Source organism: Typopeltis vanoorti, chromosome 18, assembly GCF_054136105.1.
Source record: "Typopeltis vanoorti isolate ZY-2024b chromosome 18, IOZ_Tvanoo_1.0, whole genome shotgun sequence".
Taxonomy (NCBI): domain Eukaryota; kingdom Metazoa; phylum Arthropoda; class Arachnida; order Uropygi; family Thelyphonidae; genus Typopeltis; species Typopeltis vanoorti.
Window position 1 is genome coordinate 45,902,596 of NC_143566.1, and position 16,446 is coordinate 45,919,041.

At 35.6% G+C, this 16,446-nt stretch overlaps 1 protein-coding gene across 5 annotated transcripts in view; it reads left to right on the top strand.

Annotated features, from left to right (window-relative positions):
* The window catches only part of Sac1 (phosphatidylinositol-3-phosphatase SAC1), a 359,287-nt gene that overhangs the window by 253,477 nt on the left and 89,364 nt on the right, over positions 1 to 16,446 (top strand). For all 5 annotated transcript variants that reach the window (XR_016549855.1, XM_090408681.1, XM_090408682.1 and 2 more), the window contains exon 14: positions 9,334 to 9,403. Coding sequence is in view for 4 of the 5 variants with exons in the window: in XM_090408681.1 (XP_090264807.1) it covers positions 9,334 to 9,403 (70 nt within the window). In the remaining variant the exon portion in view is untranslated. The remainder of the gene's footprint in view (positions 1 to 9,333; positions 9,404 to 16,446) is intronic.

Here is a 16,446-nt window from a genome sequence, read left to right on the forward strand (position 1 = left end):
TTATCAACTACTGTCTTCACCAGTTTTGCATCATCAGCAAACAGCTGAACATATCCACTTAAATTTTTTCCTATATCATTGATATAGAAATTTCAGTGACCCTACTACAGAACCCTGAGGTATTCCTCTGATCACCCTCATCTCCTGGATTCCACTGCATCATATATTACTCTCTGATGTCTGTCTGTCTGCCAACTTCCTATCCATGCAACTAGCTTCATATCCTTTCCTGTTTGCTGCAACTTCATGTGGAATTCTGTAAAATGTCTTTACAAAGTCCAGCAGTATCATGGTATAACCATTTCTTTTATCCATTTCTGCTGTCACTTTATTATAAAATTGTAAAGAAATTATGAAGACAGCACCTACCTTTTACAAAGGCCTTCTTGGATTTTAACTTTAACCAACTTTTCCAATACTTTAACAACCACTCCTGATATATTAATTGGTTTGTAGTTGCTACTTCTGCCTGGGAGCCACCTTTACATAATAGAATTATCTTGCCATCCTTCCACTCCCTTGAACTTTTCCAGAGCCGAAACTTAGATTGAACAACTTCATCAGAAGCAATGCCAGTTCTCTTTCTCATTCATGTAATACATAGGCTTACTGCCATCCAGTCACACTGTAGTGTTCACCTTCATATTTTTTAATATGTTGAACACCTCATGTTTCAGCTACCTCAATGTTGATAATATATGTGTCTCTGTAACAACAGCAACAGCAGACTCCACCTGGATGATACACCTTTGCACAATGATTACTCAACAACTTAACTATTTCTTTTGCCTCTCTCACCTTCCTTCCATCAGCATTGATTAAAGTCATCTTATCATAGTCAATTTTCCTCTTACTTGCTGCATAACAAAAAAAAACTCCTTTTGATTTCCTTTGGCCTGCTCAGCTAATTTTCTCTCAATCTCATTTGGCCTTTCTTACTATTCTAGTCATTCTTCTTGCTTGCACTTTGTACTCCTCATGAATATGCTGATCACTTTTTTCCTTTTATTCTCTCCACAATGTTTATTATTATTCTGTTATTTATTTATTTTTTGCAACTATCGCTTTATATCTCTGCTCATCCACTTAAACCCCATTTAGCTTATCCTCCTTACTGTGGGTATACAGTCTGATACTGCTTTTCTTAAACAATCCCTGACCACTTCCCATGCACTATTGACATTCTTTCCTCAAACTATGGCACTGCCCCAACCCTTCTAAGTCTGTTATAGTTCAACATAAACTCTTTGTTGTTAGAGAATATTTTTGCGGCTCAGCCAAACATTTGCCAATGACAGTGATTACTACATATAGCCGTGTTGCATGTATTTCCTTTACACGCAGGTGAACCATTTCCCCCACTATTTCTACCAGCTGATTATATACCTACTATCACTTGCCAGTGCCACACCCACATCTAGTCGTCAGTCTTGTTTGAACTGACTTGTTTAGTGTGCATAACAGGAAATATTACGCTTTCGGTGAACAAGAAAAATGAGTTTATTTACGTTACGCTTATTAATTTGTGCAGTTATTTAGTGTCTGGTAAGTTGATTTTCAAGAAAAAATATCAGTTTTTATTAAAATATTGTATTATTTTATGTTAACGATTATTAATTTTTATCAGTCCTTTGTATTCACCATGTGTCTATTGAAACCAAGTGATAGTAATATACGAAAAATTGCTGACGAACATCGAAATTTCCATGAAAAGTGGAAATTGGAGTATTTCTGCTGTGAAGTAAAAAATAAAATAATCTGCTTAAAATGTAATAATGTTATCAGTGTACCAAAGTTATACAACATTAATCGTCACTATGAACGATATCAAAATATGATAATTACGAGGGATTAATGAGACAAGAAAAGTTGAAAGAGCTCAAGTCGAGACTGAAAAAACAACAGTTCATGTTTACTAAAGTATCACCAGAAAGTGAAGCGGTGGTGCATGCAAGCTACGTTTTGTCGGAGTTGAAAGCTAAACACTCGAAACCTGTTACTGAAGGTGATTTCATCAAGGAATGTCTAATTAAAGCTGCAGAAATTATTTGTCCTGAAAATATGAAGGCTTTTCAAACAATCTCTTTGTCTTGAAATAAGTTGCGAAAAGAATTACTGATTTGGCCAACAATTTAAGTGTTCAGATCAAAGCAAAATCATCTAGTTTCGAAGCTTTTTCCATTGCCTGTGACGAGAGTACGGACATTGGGGCGTAGCTCAATTAGCTGTGTTTCTTCGTGCTTGCGACACGAATTTCAACATTTTTGAAGAATTATTGGAACTAGTACCAATGCATAACACTAGTACAGGACAAGATGTATTTAATTCTGTTTTTGAACTTTTGCAAAAATACAATCTGCCTATGTCAAAATTAAGTTCTGTAGCTACAGATGGAGCTCCTCTGTGACCGGAAAAAAACAATGGTTTCGTGGCATTACTGCAAAAAAAAACAAAGTGAAATTTATGACGGATCCAAGATTCATCATACGCATTGCATTATACATCAAGAAGTATTATGCACAAAAGTAATAAACATGGAAAATGTGTTGACATCTATCAAAAAAATCATTAATTTCATAAAATCTCAAGGCTTAAATCAGCGACAGTTCTCTGCTTTCTTAAGTGAATTAGACAGCGAATATTCCGGTTTGTCCTACTATACCGAGGTACATTGGCTATCCTGCTCCAAGATTCTTAAACAATTCTGGGACTTGAAAGAAGAAATATGTCAGTTCTTAATAACTAAAAATCAAGACACAAGCCTGTTTTTTGACACAGTGTGGTTGCAAGATTTATCCTTCATGGTTGAAATAACAAAACACTTATATGATTTAAATTTAAAACTGCAAGGAAAAGATCAGATTATTAAGAACATGTGTGACCAAGTTAAGGCATTCAAAATATAAACTAGTTCTTTGGGAAAAGCAGTTGAAAAATGAAGATTTAATGCACTTTCCGACATGCAACATGAACAAATCAAGTTTAAGTGAAACTGCATCTTATCAAAAATACGCAGAAAAAATTGTAAGCCTTAGAACTGAATTTGAAACAAGGTTTGCAGATTTTAAATTTTTGGAAGACAAGTTTTCTTTGTTTTCTTCGATTTTTTTAATAAATATTGAATCAGTACCTAATCAAATGCAAATGGAGGTAATTCAGATCCAGTGAGATTCAGATTTGAAGGCAAAATTCAGTGAAGTTGGCATTCCTGGATTTTACAAATATTTACCTTCCAGGTTTAAAAATACTTGAAAATTTGCATATGAAATTATATCCATGTTTGGAAGTACTTATCGGTGTGAGCAGTTATTTACAATTATGAAGGGAAATAAGTCTCCTGTCAGATCCAGAATTACTGACATTCACCTTGGATCAGTTTTGAAAGTAATCACTGCGCACAAGATCTCCCCCGAAGTAGGAAAGATGGTAGCAGAGAAGAGATGCCAAGTGTCAGGGAGAAAACATTAATTTTATCGTTGTTCTTGTACTTTTTTTATACTGTACTTTTCAAAATAAACCTGCGTTTTTACAAAATTGCAGTTTTTGTTTTTTGTAGCCCACATAAACTTAAACCTCGTCTATTTGGCCCGTGTTAGCCTTTGCATTTGACATGCTTGATGTACATGCATTTCATCATACCCTTGGACTCACAGTTACCCTTGTATATTGTCATTACTGACCCATTTGAATCTGAAGCTTGTGAAATCATTCTGTCTTACACACACACACACACACACACACACACATTTATCCTAAGGGTGGCCTGACACATGCTTGAATGCATCTGTCCTAATGTCTCTAGTTACCAATTTACGGGATGAAAAACACGATTTTTGTTGGAGAAAAAAAACCCTCTTGCCTGTGCCATAGATTGACTAACTTGGGAACTTGTTGAATAAAGACTTTAAAAAACGTTTCTTTAGTTAGTGACTAGAATGCAACTTAGAATGGCCTTTCTTTGTGTGTCCTAACGGCATGGATACATATGCAAAGCAGTATAGATGCATGGCATCTGTATCTGTTACCTTAGTAGCCAAAGGCTACATAAGAATGTCTCAGCAGCAGTGGCCTAACTCAGCTCAGTAGAATGAACAGCACTCAGATATATGGTGACTTTATAGAACCAACTCTCTTATTAGTGATACAATGATCCCATTTTACCTGTTCATTACACATTAGTTTCGTTCTTCAAATTCCAGCTATTAATAAAGTTATAAATGTTAATGCATTTTTTCCCCCCTTTGACCTGTAGGATTTTTGCCTCTTCAGGTTGCTGCCTCCCTCCCTCCCTTCCGTGATAGTCCTCATTAGTTTTATCAGTTCCTTATACTAACAATTGCTCTACCAGCTTGCAACCAATAACTTCTATCCACAGTTTACAGCTACTGCGTTGCATATTGCAGTAGCTGCATTTCCCACAAAAGGTTGTAAACCTTTAGCATATTAGCATAGTTGACAAGCTAAGGTTTTATTTCCTTGTTGTTGTTATTATTTTTCCTAATTTTTTTTTTCTTTTTTACATATGGAAACCTTACAGTAGAAAATCTTGGAACTTTTTCAAGTCACTTCACACCCCTAACGAGTGGAATGGTGGACATACGCTGGGTAATAAAATTCATTTCCCTCCCTAAAAGACGATCACAAACATCCATGCTGACAGCAGGATTTGAACCCACAGCATGTTGGTTGGAAAGTGTGTACCTTAACTATTTGACCAATCAGACCAACCATTGCTTTAATTCTTCAATTATTTGTCACTGCTTACAAATGTATAGCATACATTTCTTCTCAGTACCTTTATTGTGCTTCATATTTAATAAGATCTCTCATATGACAATTATTGCACATAACTGTTCCCCCCAAGCCCATCTTTATTTCTTTGGACTAGTCCTTCTGCATTTCTTTAAAATCTTTTTACTCATTTTTAAAATACTTTAAATTAACTTGCTGTTCTAGACTATTTAACATATCTATGTTTTGCATAGATAGTAGCAAAAATTAACACTTTTAAATAGTTAAAACAATAACAATTAACAGTTTGGGAAAATAGGTGAAGAACAAATGCCATCAGTGATGAGGCTCAGTGAAAAATGCCATCAGTGATCAGTGCATGGTCTGTTAGCATGCAATCAATTGCTTATACACATGCCACAAATATATATATATATATATACACACACACACACACACACACGTATATATTTCTCAAGAGTGATCTGTTCAGAAGAAAGAAGATTGAAATAGGCAAATTATGAATAATGACGAATATACTCTACACTTGTAAACAGGCTAATGATCCAAGTTGTAGTACTGTGCTTTTTTGAAGTCTGCAAACTATCTCATTGTGTATTGATATACTAATGCATTACAGACAAGTAATGGTACCGGTGAATAGTCCATACTAAAATTAATTACACATAGTTACCATTCTGAAATATAATTACATATAATAGTAACTATACAAGAGTGGTCTGAAAACTTCTCGGCCTAACAATGAAAAAACGAATTTATAATTCTAAATTATTTTATTTTTCAACATAATCTCCCTTAAGACTAATACATTTATTCCAGCGATGCTCCAGCACCATTATCCCATCCCTATAGTGGTTCTCAGTAAGATCTGCAAAATACCCTTCTATAGCTGCAATCACCTCTTGATTCGAAGAAAAATGCTGACCAGTGAGGAAGCGTTTTGGTTTTGGGAAGAGAGAGAAATCAGAGGAAGGCCAAATCTGGGGATAGGGAGGATGATCCAACAATTCATAGTGCAGATCCCTTAATTTTCTCATTGCCAAAACACTTTTGTAGGCAGGTGCATTGTCCTGATGAAAGATGATTTTTTTCTTCTGCAAAGCGGGTATTTTTTCACGAATTTTTTAGTTTAGTCTGGTTAAGAGATTGGAATAATATTCCCTGATTATTGTTTTACCCTTTTCAAGATAATTAATAAACAAAATGCCTTTAGCATCCCAAAACACCGATGCCATGACCTTTCCTGCTGATGGAACCGACTTTGGTGCTGAACAGCACCAAAGTCATCAAAACACTGCTTCTGTCAAAACTTTTTGACAGAAGCAGTCAAAACAGTGCTTCTGTCCACTGTTTTGACTGCTGTTTGGATTCCAGTGTCGATGCACAAAATCAGTTTATTCTTGTTAAAACATTCCAAGCACTGTTCAGAGATTTTCATACGGATGCATTTTTGATCTGCTGTGAGCAAGCATGGCACCCATCTTGCACAAAGCTTTTTCATTTGCAATTCTTCATACAAAATATATCCTACGTGTTCTTTTGAAATGCCTATAGTCTCAACAATTTTATGCACTTTGACTCACCAGTCATCCAACACCATATTGTGCACTCGATCAATGATTTCTGGTGGTGTTACACTTTTTGGATGTCCTTCACATGGATCATCTTCAAGGCTGGTACGGCCATGTTTAAACTCTGGAGCCGATTTCTTAATTGTTGAAAACGAAGGAGAAGAGTACCCAGAAACGTTTTTGAACTTTGAATGAATTTCTTTTGCCATTAAACGTTCTTTTACAAAGAATTGTATAACCGCATGATACTCAATTTTATCCATTTCAAGGGATACAGACAACACTTTTGCTTCAGACAGCTGTGTAAAACAAACTACTTGATATTATAAGTATCCATGTGAAATTGTAAGTCATTCTAACAGATGTACCAACTTAGAAAGGGGAAAAAAAAAAATCGTACCGATAGTGTTGCCATCTATGGTCGAGGCCGAGAACTTTTCAGACCACCCTTGTGTGTAATTACATATATTTATTTCAGTAACTATATATATATTCTTGTTTAAGAATATAAGATTAAGATATAAAAATAATTTGGATAAATGATTAAACAAAAATATAATTTCTTGGCATTTTTATTTAATTGATAACCAAATGAAAAAAAATTTCCATGTCTGAAATATACTTGCACATTTAATTACATAGTGGGAATGGAAATTAATTTTTTTAAATAAATTATGTTAAAAAAAAGTGCAAATTCTTTATTATATGCCTCTTATAGCAGCAGTAGTGTAAAAGAGCAAGTAAGTAAACATTCAGAAGAAACAAGTAAGTAAAGCTTGAAAACTTAGCTACTCATCAACATGCCAGTGAATGTATTGTATTAATCCCTAACACAGCCACACCAATATAAGATTGTTCAGACATTTTTCATGTTTATATTTTGTCATACTTATAGTGGTATTCAAGATGTACTTATATATATATATATATATATATATATATTTATAAGTACAGTATCTGTACTTTTAACATACATTTGATATTAAAAGGAATTTCTATTCTCACTATGGTTATATATTTCAACATAATTGGGGAGAATAAGAATGTTGATAGAAACTTGAGGAAGTTGTTGCAACAGGTAAAGAAAAGTAGTGCTGTTGGGAAAGCTGTAGGCATGTTGCCCAGATATGATAACAGTGAATTGAGAAGGAGAGAGCAGAGATAATGAATAGTAAGATGGCTGAGTTGTGTGAGGCAAAAGGGATTCAATTTGTAAATCTGTGGAGTAAATTTGAAGGGAAGTGCAAATGTTATAAAGCTGTTGGATTACATTTGAATGGGTTTGGTGTTGGGCATTTAAAAGGCTATTGTTTTCTGAGAAGGCACAGCGTCGAGAAGTTAATGTAGCAAATGATTAGAGTCTACCTGTGAAACACGATAGCACAAATCAGTCGATTATACAACAGGAGGAAGATGGATATGAGGTTGAAGATGTGGTTGCAACAGCACATAGATGATGGAATGCATAAAGGTGAGGATGAGACAGGTAAGAATGGAAATCACAGTCAGGATCAGGGCAACGGGAGTGGTCAAACCAAAGAGAAAGGTGTAGCTAGAATAGAGAATGTTGGTGCTGGTAGGATAGCCTCAAACACACAGCAATTGCTACGTTTATATTTATACATGAATATAAGGAGTATTCGAAACAAGAGAACTGAGTTTGTGGCATTGATGGAGACAGTATGCCCAAAAATAATTGGAATAAGTGAAACTTGGTCTGAGGAGGATGTGATGTTGGGAATAGAATTAGATGGATATATAATTTTCTGGAAGGATAGAGATGCGAAAAGAGGAAGGGGAGTGCTGTTAATGATTGCAGAGGAATTGTGTCTGCAAAGTGTGAAAGTTGATGATGCATGCACAAATTTTGAATCTGTGGGGTGCAAAGTTGAAATAAACAGTTAATATATCTGATAAGATGCTGTTATAGGCTAGGGAGTGCAGAGTTGATTGTGAAATGTTTAGGCAAATTAGTTGGGCATGTAAAAAGATGACCTTATGGGAGACTTTAATTACACGAATATAGACTGGAACAAGGAGAGCAAGTTTGTGGAATTTCTGAGAGATAAGTATCTTAAGCAGCATGTGATTGAAGTAACTAGAGGCTTTAATTTTTTAGGTTTGGTGATAATTTCAGAAGATGTAGTTGTTAATGATGAGATTAGAGATTTGGGATTGATGGTTGACAGTAGACTGAAGTTGAGAGGCCATATTGCAAAGGTTGCACATCATAGTGCTGCTGTGATAAGAAGTACTCTAACATGCAAGGATAAGAAAGTGGTTGTGCCACTGTATAAGGTACTGGTCAGACCACACTTGGACTATTGTGCTCAGATCTGGTCACCTGGTTTTCAATGTGATGTGGAGACATTGGAGAGGATCCAGAGACGGGTGACTAAGACAATATCAGGAGTTTGGAATGCTGGCTTTGGAAAGAGGTTGAAGAAATGTGGATTGGAGGAAGAGAGGTGATATAATAGAGACTTTTAAGTTAATGAGAGGATTTTATCAGATTAATCCAGAGGGAATTATGAAAAGAGTAGAAGGTGAGAGGGGAAGAACCAGAGGTCATTCCTGCAGGTTATATAAAAGTGTGGTGAAGAAGAGTGTGAGGAGTATATTTTTTACATGGAGAATTGTCAGTGAATGGAATGCATTGCCAGTATGTGTTGTTAATGCAAGGAGTGTTAAGGACTTTAAGATTCTATATGATAAATATGTTGTCAGTTGAATGAACCTCCCATGATGAGCCTGTTGACTCCATGGAAGGTGTAATAATAATGCTGTTTTTTCATCCACTTATTTTTCTCCCCCTAATTGAAGCATTGGAGGATAAGCTTTCTCTCTTTCGTTTGTTTCTATTTCATTCACTGATTTAATATTTGTATTTAAAATTGTAAATAGTAACATAAGTTTTTAAGAAGATGGCCTTTACTTATATCAGAATGCATTTTCATTTAAATTAGTCTGAATGAACTCTTTGAAATAACTCTTGTTTCTGTTTTTATAGAGACTATGTATCCTAAAAGAAGGTCAAAATATTGAAGACCAGAGTCACTTTGAAATTATATATAAAAATGGTAGGATTAAAATCTTTAAATTATGTGCATTAAATTTTAAAATAAAATATAACCATAGTTTGGGAAAGCATTTGATAGATTGAGTAGAATATTATCTAGTGTCAGTAGGACATTTGCAAGAACAATGTGACAGTGTCCCCTTAGATTGGAAAAGAACAGTTTTGATTCCTACCTTAATAAGAATAAGTTTATATAGGCCTTTTTTTCATTGAAGATGAGCCAACTGATCTCATATGACAGTAGAAGGTTTTTACCTTCCAGAGAACAAGCATTTAACAGACAAAAATGCAATTAGTGGGCAATAGATGGCATGATATGTAAATTGTGGATTGTGTTATGTTTTGTGGATGGAGTATATACAGTGTTATTAGCATGGAGTGTCCTTCTGCGATGAATCTTGCACTGCACTCCATGAAAGTGCCATGTAATAATTATTATTAGTAGTAGTAGTATGTGCCCTTAATCATTATATTTATCAAATTATATTCTTGTCTTTGTATTCGTTTATATTTATCCAGGCATCTATTATTGTTTTTGTAATTTTAGAGGTGCACTTTTTTCTTTTCTTTTTTTTTTGTACATAAATTTCAAGCATTTGACTTCACTTCATATTGCACATAGTTTCACCTACAGAGGAAAGCATGTCCTTCTCTTCCCCCCTCCCCCCACACACATTTCTAGCATATATTGTCCATTATAGGTAGATTTCCTCTGTTGTTACAAAGCTAATCTCTACTCTACTATGATTATGAGTAATTATACAACAATCCCTTAGTAATTCGACCACTGCTGAAAAATAATTTCCTAATTGAATAAATCTGCTGTTTATATTGAGATTTTATCAGTAAGAAGCAAGGTCCTTACTGAGTTACTGAAATATATTCATATCTCAATATACAGAAAAGTATTGGAGTCTGTTATATACCTCCAAATCAAAAAATTAGAGTACACAACGAAAATGTGTTGAATGATTTGCAATTCTAAATTATTGCATAGAAATAAATATTACCAAATATGAATCAGCATCATCTAAATTGACATAATTTGTAGATTTATATAACCATGTAAACACAAAAAGGTAATATAAATTTTAAAAAAAACTGTTATTTGAAAACATTCACAAAATTAGAATAATTTTTAACATGGTTCAAAATATTAGAATATTCCAAATTTTTCCAATTGGTTTTTGAGGACAGCATAGAAATAGCATATATTTCAGTATCTGCTGGACTGACTTGTGTGAGGAATCATTTGAGCATGCATTTCAGCTAATTATTTGCTAAAGGGGTCAAATTAATGATAATGACATATCAGAAGTTAAAAAGTTTCATATGAAAGAAGGCCAAACTCAACAGTTAATAGCTAAGGAATTAAAATGTTCTCAAGCAAGCATGAGTAGAGTATTGAGACATTATTCTAATAACAGAGTTTTCAAAATAATCGCTGCAATAGCGGTTGAAAGGTAATAATTACATCAAGAGATGAGAGGAGATTGAAGAATATTTTCGTGGAGAAAAATCTCTTCTAAAGTGTAAGGTAATTTCACAGGAGATGGAAAGAACTACGTGTGAATGTGTCTAAATCTATGATGCTGAGATGACTTCACAAATTGGGTTTTAATTGACATATGCCTAAGACAAAGCCACTTATGACTTCCAAACAAAAGGCAGCTAGAGTGCGATGGTGTAAGCAAAGATTGTGGGATCAAAAGGGCTGAATAAAGGTACTTTTTAGTGATGAAAATATGTTTTGTTTGGCATCTTAAGCAAGAAGCATTTGATAAAGAATGCGTGAAACGTTTGGTGAAATTTGCAACCTGTCATGGTATGGACTTGTATGACTGCAGAGGGTCCAGGTAGGCTGTGTATTGCTTATGAAAGAGTCGATTCCAAAATAGACCAAGAAATTTTTGAACACTTTGTTACCAGCATTGGAAGATTTTATGTGATGGGGATTCAGCTTGTCATACTTCCAAGACCACTACTAGATGGCTCAAAGAAAGGCAGATCAATGTAATTCCTTAAAAATTACAGTCACTTCCCTTTGACTGTAATTTTTGTGCATTTATTTTCGCATTATTCAAATATTTTGAACCACATAAAAAATAATTCTAATTTTGTGAATGTTTTCAGATAGCAGTTTTCTTATAATTTATATTTGCATTTTAGTGTTTACATGGTTATATAATCTACAAAGTACGTAGGTTTAGATTATGCTAATTCATATCAAGCCAGCAAAGGTTGGTCAATTGGTAGAACCTCTGCTACTAATGGCCCACGAAAAAAGTTAAGCAAGTTTGAGCGTGGTTAGTTGGAAGGGATCAATAGTCGATGCTGTTGGCACACTCTCCCTCGATGAGTCTTTTGACTCCCTGGAGGTGTCACATAATAATAATAATAATATTTGATTATAATTATACCTTACTCACCAGAGGTAAGTCCGGTGAGTAAGGTGGATGGTCCAACACTGGGATCTTCTTATCAGCCAGATACTGCTTTACAGACAGTGCTCTGTGGGCTGGAGCGTTGTGCTGATGGAGAATCCAAGTGTTGTTCTTCCACAGATCGGGTCACTCATTCTCTCAGCTTCTATTACCTCTCTCAAGGTAATACGAGTGAGGAAGAAGAAACCCGATCTGTGGGAAAACATCACTTGGATTCTCCATGAGGACAATGCTCCAGCACACGGTGCACTGTCTGTAAAGCAGTATCTGGCTGTAAAAAAAGATTCCAGTGTTGGACCATCCACCTTACTCGCTGGACTTAGCTCCACTTGACTTTTACCTTTTTCCAAAGTTGAAATCCGCATTGAAGGGCACCCAGTTTCAGTCAGTGGATGAGGTAAAGGAGACTGAAGGCAGCACTACTGAAGCAGATAACACCTGATAACTTGCAGCACTTCTTCCAACAATGGAAAATTCGTATGCAACGGTGTATAGATAGAGGGGAGCATGTTGAAGGGGGATAACAATTAAGTTGTACAATTGTAATAATAAACCACATTTTTGTAACTAGTCTCATTATTTAATAGCCACACCTCATATACTGAAAGGTTGAAGGAAAATTTTGAGAATAAAGAAAGCTGCTAATATATATTGGTAAGTACTTGCTGCATTTCAGTTCATGACATGGACTGTTCTTTATTAAACCAAATTCCAACCTTAAAGATGTGTTTAAATTCACATTGAGACTGTTTCGTGATATAAGAATGTATTGGATAGAAGTGGGGGCATATGAAATAGGATGTGATCATCATTTATTATAATCATCATCATCAACCTTCAACCAGGAGATATGCATCCATCTAGAGTAGAAATACCATGTGTTTCAGGTTGATTTTGTTTGTGAGAGAAAAACTGCAACACTCAGAGGAAAACTTCACAGCCACAATTTGAGGCTAACTCAATTGCATTAGAACAAACAATCAATGAATAATTTAGTATGAGATCACTGCCGTGGTTAACTGATATGTGCACCATGTCACCACCTGTTTGTAGGTTGGCTTATGTATATTCACTCACAGCTTGCCTTCCTACCCCCTCCTTTATTTTCTTACATCCTTTTTTATTTTTAATTTTTTATGAACATTTTCATGCAAAAATGACTATAACAGTATCAACATGTTCCAAATTACTGAATTAGTTAATTGTTATATATATCTTAAATGAGTGTCCTTCATCCATATCGACTATCTGATTCTGTAAGTTATATAAATTTTATCACTTCTAAAACCATTGCTGATGGCTATTTCACATCTTTTCTGCAGTCTTAAAAAAATTGTATTATTATTTAGACAGTTATCTCCATGGTGTCAAAAGACATTGCAGGAGACCCACACAACCCATTATTCGCACAATGCCTATCATACATCTCCTTAAACTTATTCACTGTTGGGGCACTCACAACCACCTCTGACAATTCATTCCACTCATTCACCACTCTCCAAGTAGAGAACCTAGTCCACACACCCTTACTAAACACACTTTTAAACAACTTACAAGTGTAATCCCCTTGTTTCCCCCTATTCCCTGTATATTCAAAAATTTCTTTTGTGTCAGTCTTATACAATCCCTTTAGTAAGTTTCTATCATATCTCCTCTTCTGCTTGTCAGCTAAACTGCATTCCACAGACCTGTCACCAGTGTGGTCACTTATCTCTGAATCCTCTCCACCACTTCCTGGTGGCCAAATCTGTGCATAATAGTCAACATCTGACCAAATCATAACTTTATAAAGAGGGATAATAACTTCCCTATCTTTACTTGTCAATGTGTTCTTTAACATTCAAATAATTCTCTGAGCTATTTTGCCAAACCTTGCAATATGTTTTTATGTGTGGTTGTCACCCATGAACGGTTATTATACAGGGTGTTCGGGATAAATTTGACATATTTATAATTAATTATATTTTTCCGTAAGTTACATGTATTAACACACACTTCTCTTCATTTAAAAGTTTGGACCCTTCTTCATTCATATACAAGATGTCAGAAAGGATGGATAGCTGGAACCCACCTGAATCATGGAAGAGAATAACTTGTATCATGATGATTCGTGCCCGCCATCAAAATAAGGATATTACGACTGCTGCCCAATGCTCCCTGAATACAGTAAAAACAATCAGGCATGAACTAGAGACTTGCAATGGTGACTACGAGGATGTAGCAAGAAGAAAGATCCCTAGCAGACGATCTGATTGCGTTCGTACAGCAGAATTCCTCGCAAATCTGCAGGAACAGGTGTTGAAGAACCCTGGCATTGGAATTCGGGCTTTGTTCGTGGAGTTGCTAACTGTAGTCAAGCCCTGGATAACAAGGGTAGCCAATGGTAGGCCGTATGTATGGCAGCAGGATTCGGCCCCTTGCCACACCACAGACCTTAACCCCATGGATTATTTTGTATGGGGCGCAGTTGAAAAAGACACCAATCGCACTTCCAGTAATACAAAAGCCCAGTTAATGGATAAAATTAAAACAGTTTTTGCGGCCCTTCCCAGGGAGACTGTAGCATCAGCTTGTTCGAGGTTCCGAAGCAGAATTGAAGCTGTGATCGATGCTAATGGTGGTTATTTTGAGTAAATCTTGTTGATAGTATTGTAATTAACTCTGCCTGTAATGTTTTTTTGTCAATTCATTAAATTTAATAGATACAAAGAAGATTTTCTTTTTCCTTACGAAACTGTCAAATTTATCCCGAACACCCTGTATAATAACCGTTCGTGGGTGGCCTATAATACATATTGTACTGTGGGTGGGCTAAGAATTTTTTGCCATTTTTATCAATTTTATATATTAAGTGATTCTAAATTATTGTTGGAATTTCAGTGGCCTATAATTTTCAAACTGGAAACAACAAAATAAAACTGCTTACAGAATATGAAAGTGTAACTCAAAAAGTTTTATTACCTAGAGAATCTAGGTAATAAAACTTTTTGCTAAACAATTGAGGTTGTTTAGAATGCTAAACAACTTCTCACATGCCACGAAAGGTGTGCATGTTGATGTCCAAATGATAATCAATTTCCCTCCAAGTGTTCTCCATCATTTGTGGTGTAACTGTTTCTGTTGCAGCCACAATTCTGGTCTTCAGTTTATTGAGGGAGGTCATTGGATTGTGGTAAACAATGTCTGTCACATATCCCCGCAGGGAGAAATCGAGCAGCATAATATCAGGTGAGCGCAGAGGCCACAGAATTAGTCCGCCACACCCAACCCAGTGCCAAGGAAAATGCATGTTAAGAAATTCTCAGACACTAAGAGCCCAATGTGGCAGTGAGTACCACATTTGACTGATCTTCTAACTGAGGTAACAAATACAGCTGTAGCATGTCTAGATAGTTCACTGCTGTCACTGTTTTTTCCACAAAGAAAAAGGGCCCCAAAACTTCCGAACATGACAAAGCACACCAGACATTCACCTTTGGACTATCTATTTAGAATACTCGAATGCTGTGAGGGTTTCTGATCCCTGTGTTCTGCAGTTATGACGATTTACTCTCCCTGATATGCAAAATCACTAAATATCCATCTTCGAGGGTAATTTTCATCAGCTTCAACATTTTGACAAAATGTCTTTGGCTATCATCCGGCTGTGAAGCCTGCACAGGCATGGTGTTGAAGGCGGTTACAAACAACCCTTCAAACAGTCATTTGTGGTATACCTAATTGCAAAGAAGCTCATCTAGTTGATTTTTGTGGGCTTCAATAAAATGCTTCCTGGATTTGATCAACATCTTACTGCGAAGTGCGTCTTCTCGCTCCTTTTTGGTGCTGAACACTATCAGTCTCTTGAAATTATCTGACCAATGCCAGATAGCATTATGTGAAGGTGGATGTTCTCCATGCTGAGTTCTGTAATGATGTTGTGTTGTGATAATGGATTTTGTTTTGAGAAACCAAAGTAAGCACATTGATTTCTCTTGAACAGTTGCCATTTTGAAGTATGATATCATATTATCTCCCAGACATCAATGCAGCGAGTACAGCATTGCCAATTAAAACTTTTTGAGTTACACTTTCATATTCTGTAATCAGTTTTATTTTGTTGTTTCCAGTTTGAAAATTATAGGCCACAGAAACCCTGACAATAATTTAGAATCATCCTCTATATTTCTTGTAATTTTTAAATTTATTTTTACATATTCTGAAAACCCTGCTCTAGAGACCAAACATGGAACGTTTTCAAGCCTCCAATAAGTGGGGAGTTGGTCTCACACAGGGCAGTGAAATTCATCTCCCACACAACCAATACTTTAGCAACCATTCTTGAGATATTAATTGATCTGTGATGTGCTACTTCTATGTTGGAGTGACCTTTATGTAATGAAACTATCTTATGCTCTTTCCACTTCCCTGGAACCTTACCAGAGCTGAGACTTAGATTAAACAACTTCATCAGAGGCATGCATTGCCAGTTCTCTTGCACATCCTTGTAGCACATAAGATGACATACCATCCAGGCCCACTGCTGTATTCACATCCATATTTTTCAATATATTGAGTTCCTCCAGTTCATCTACCTCAATTTTCACATCAGTAACTGCAA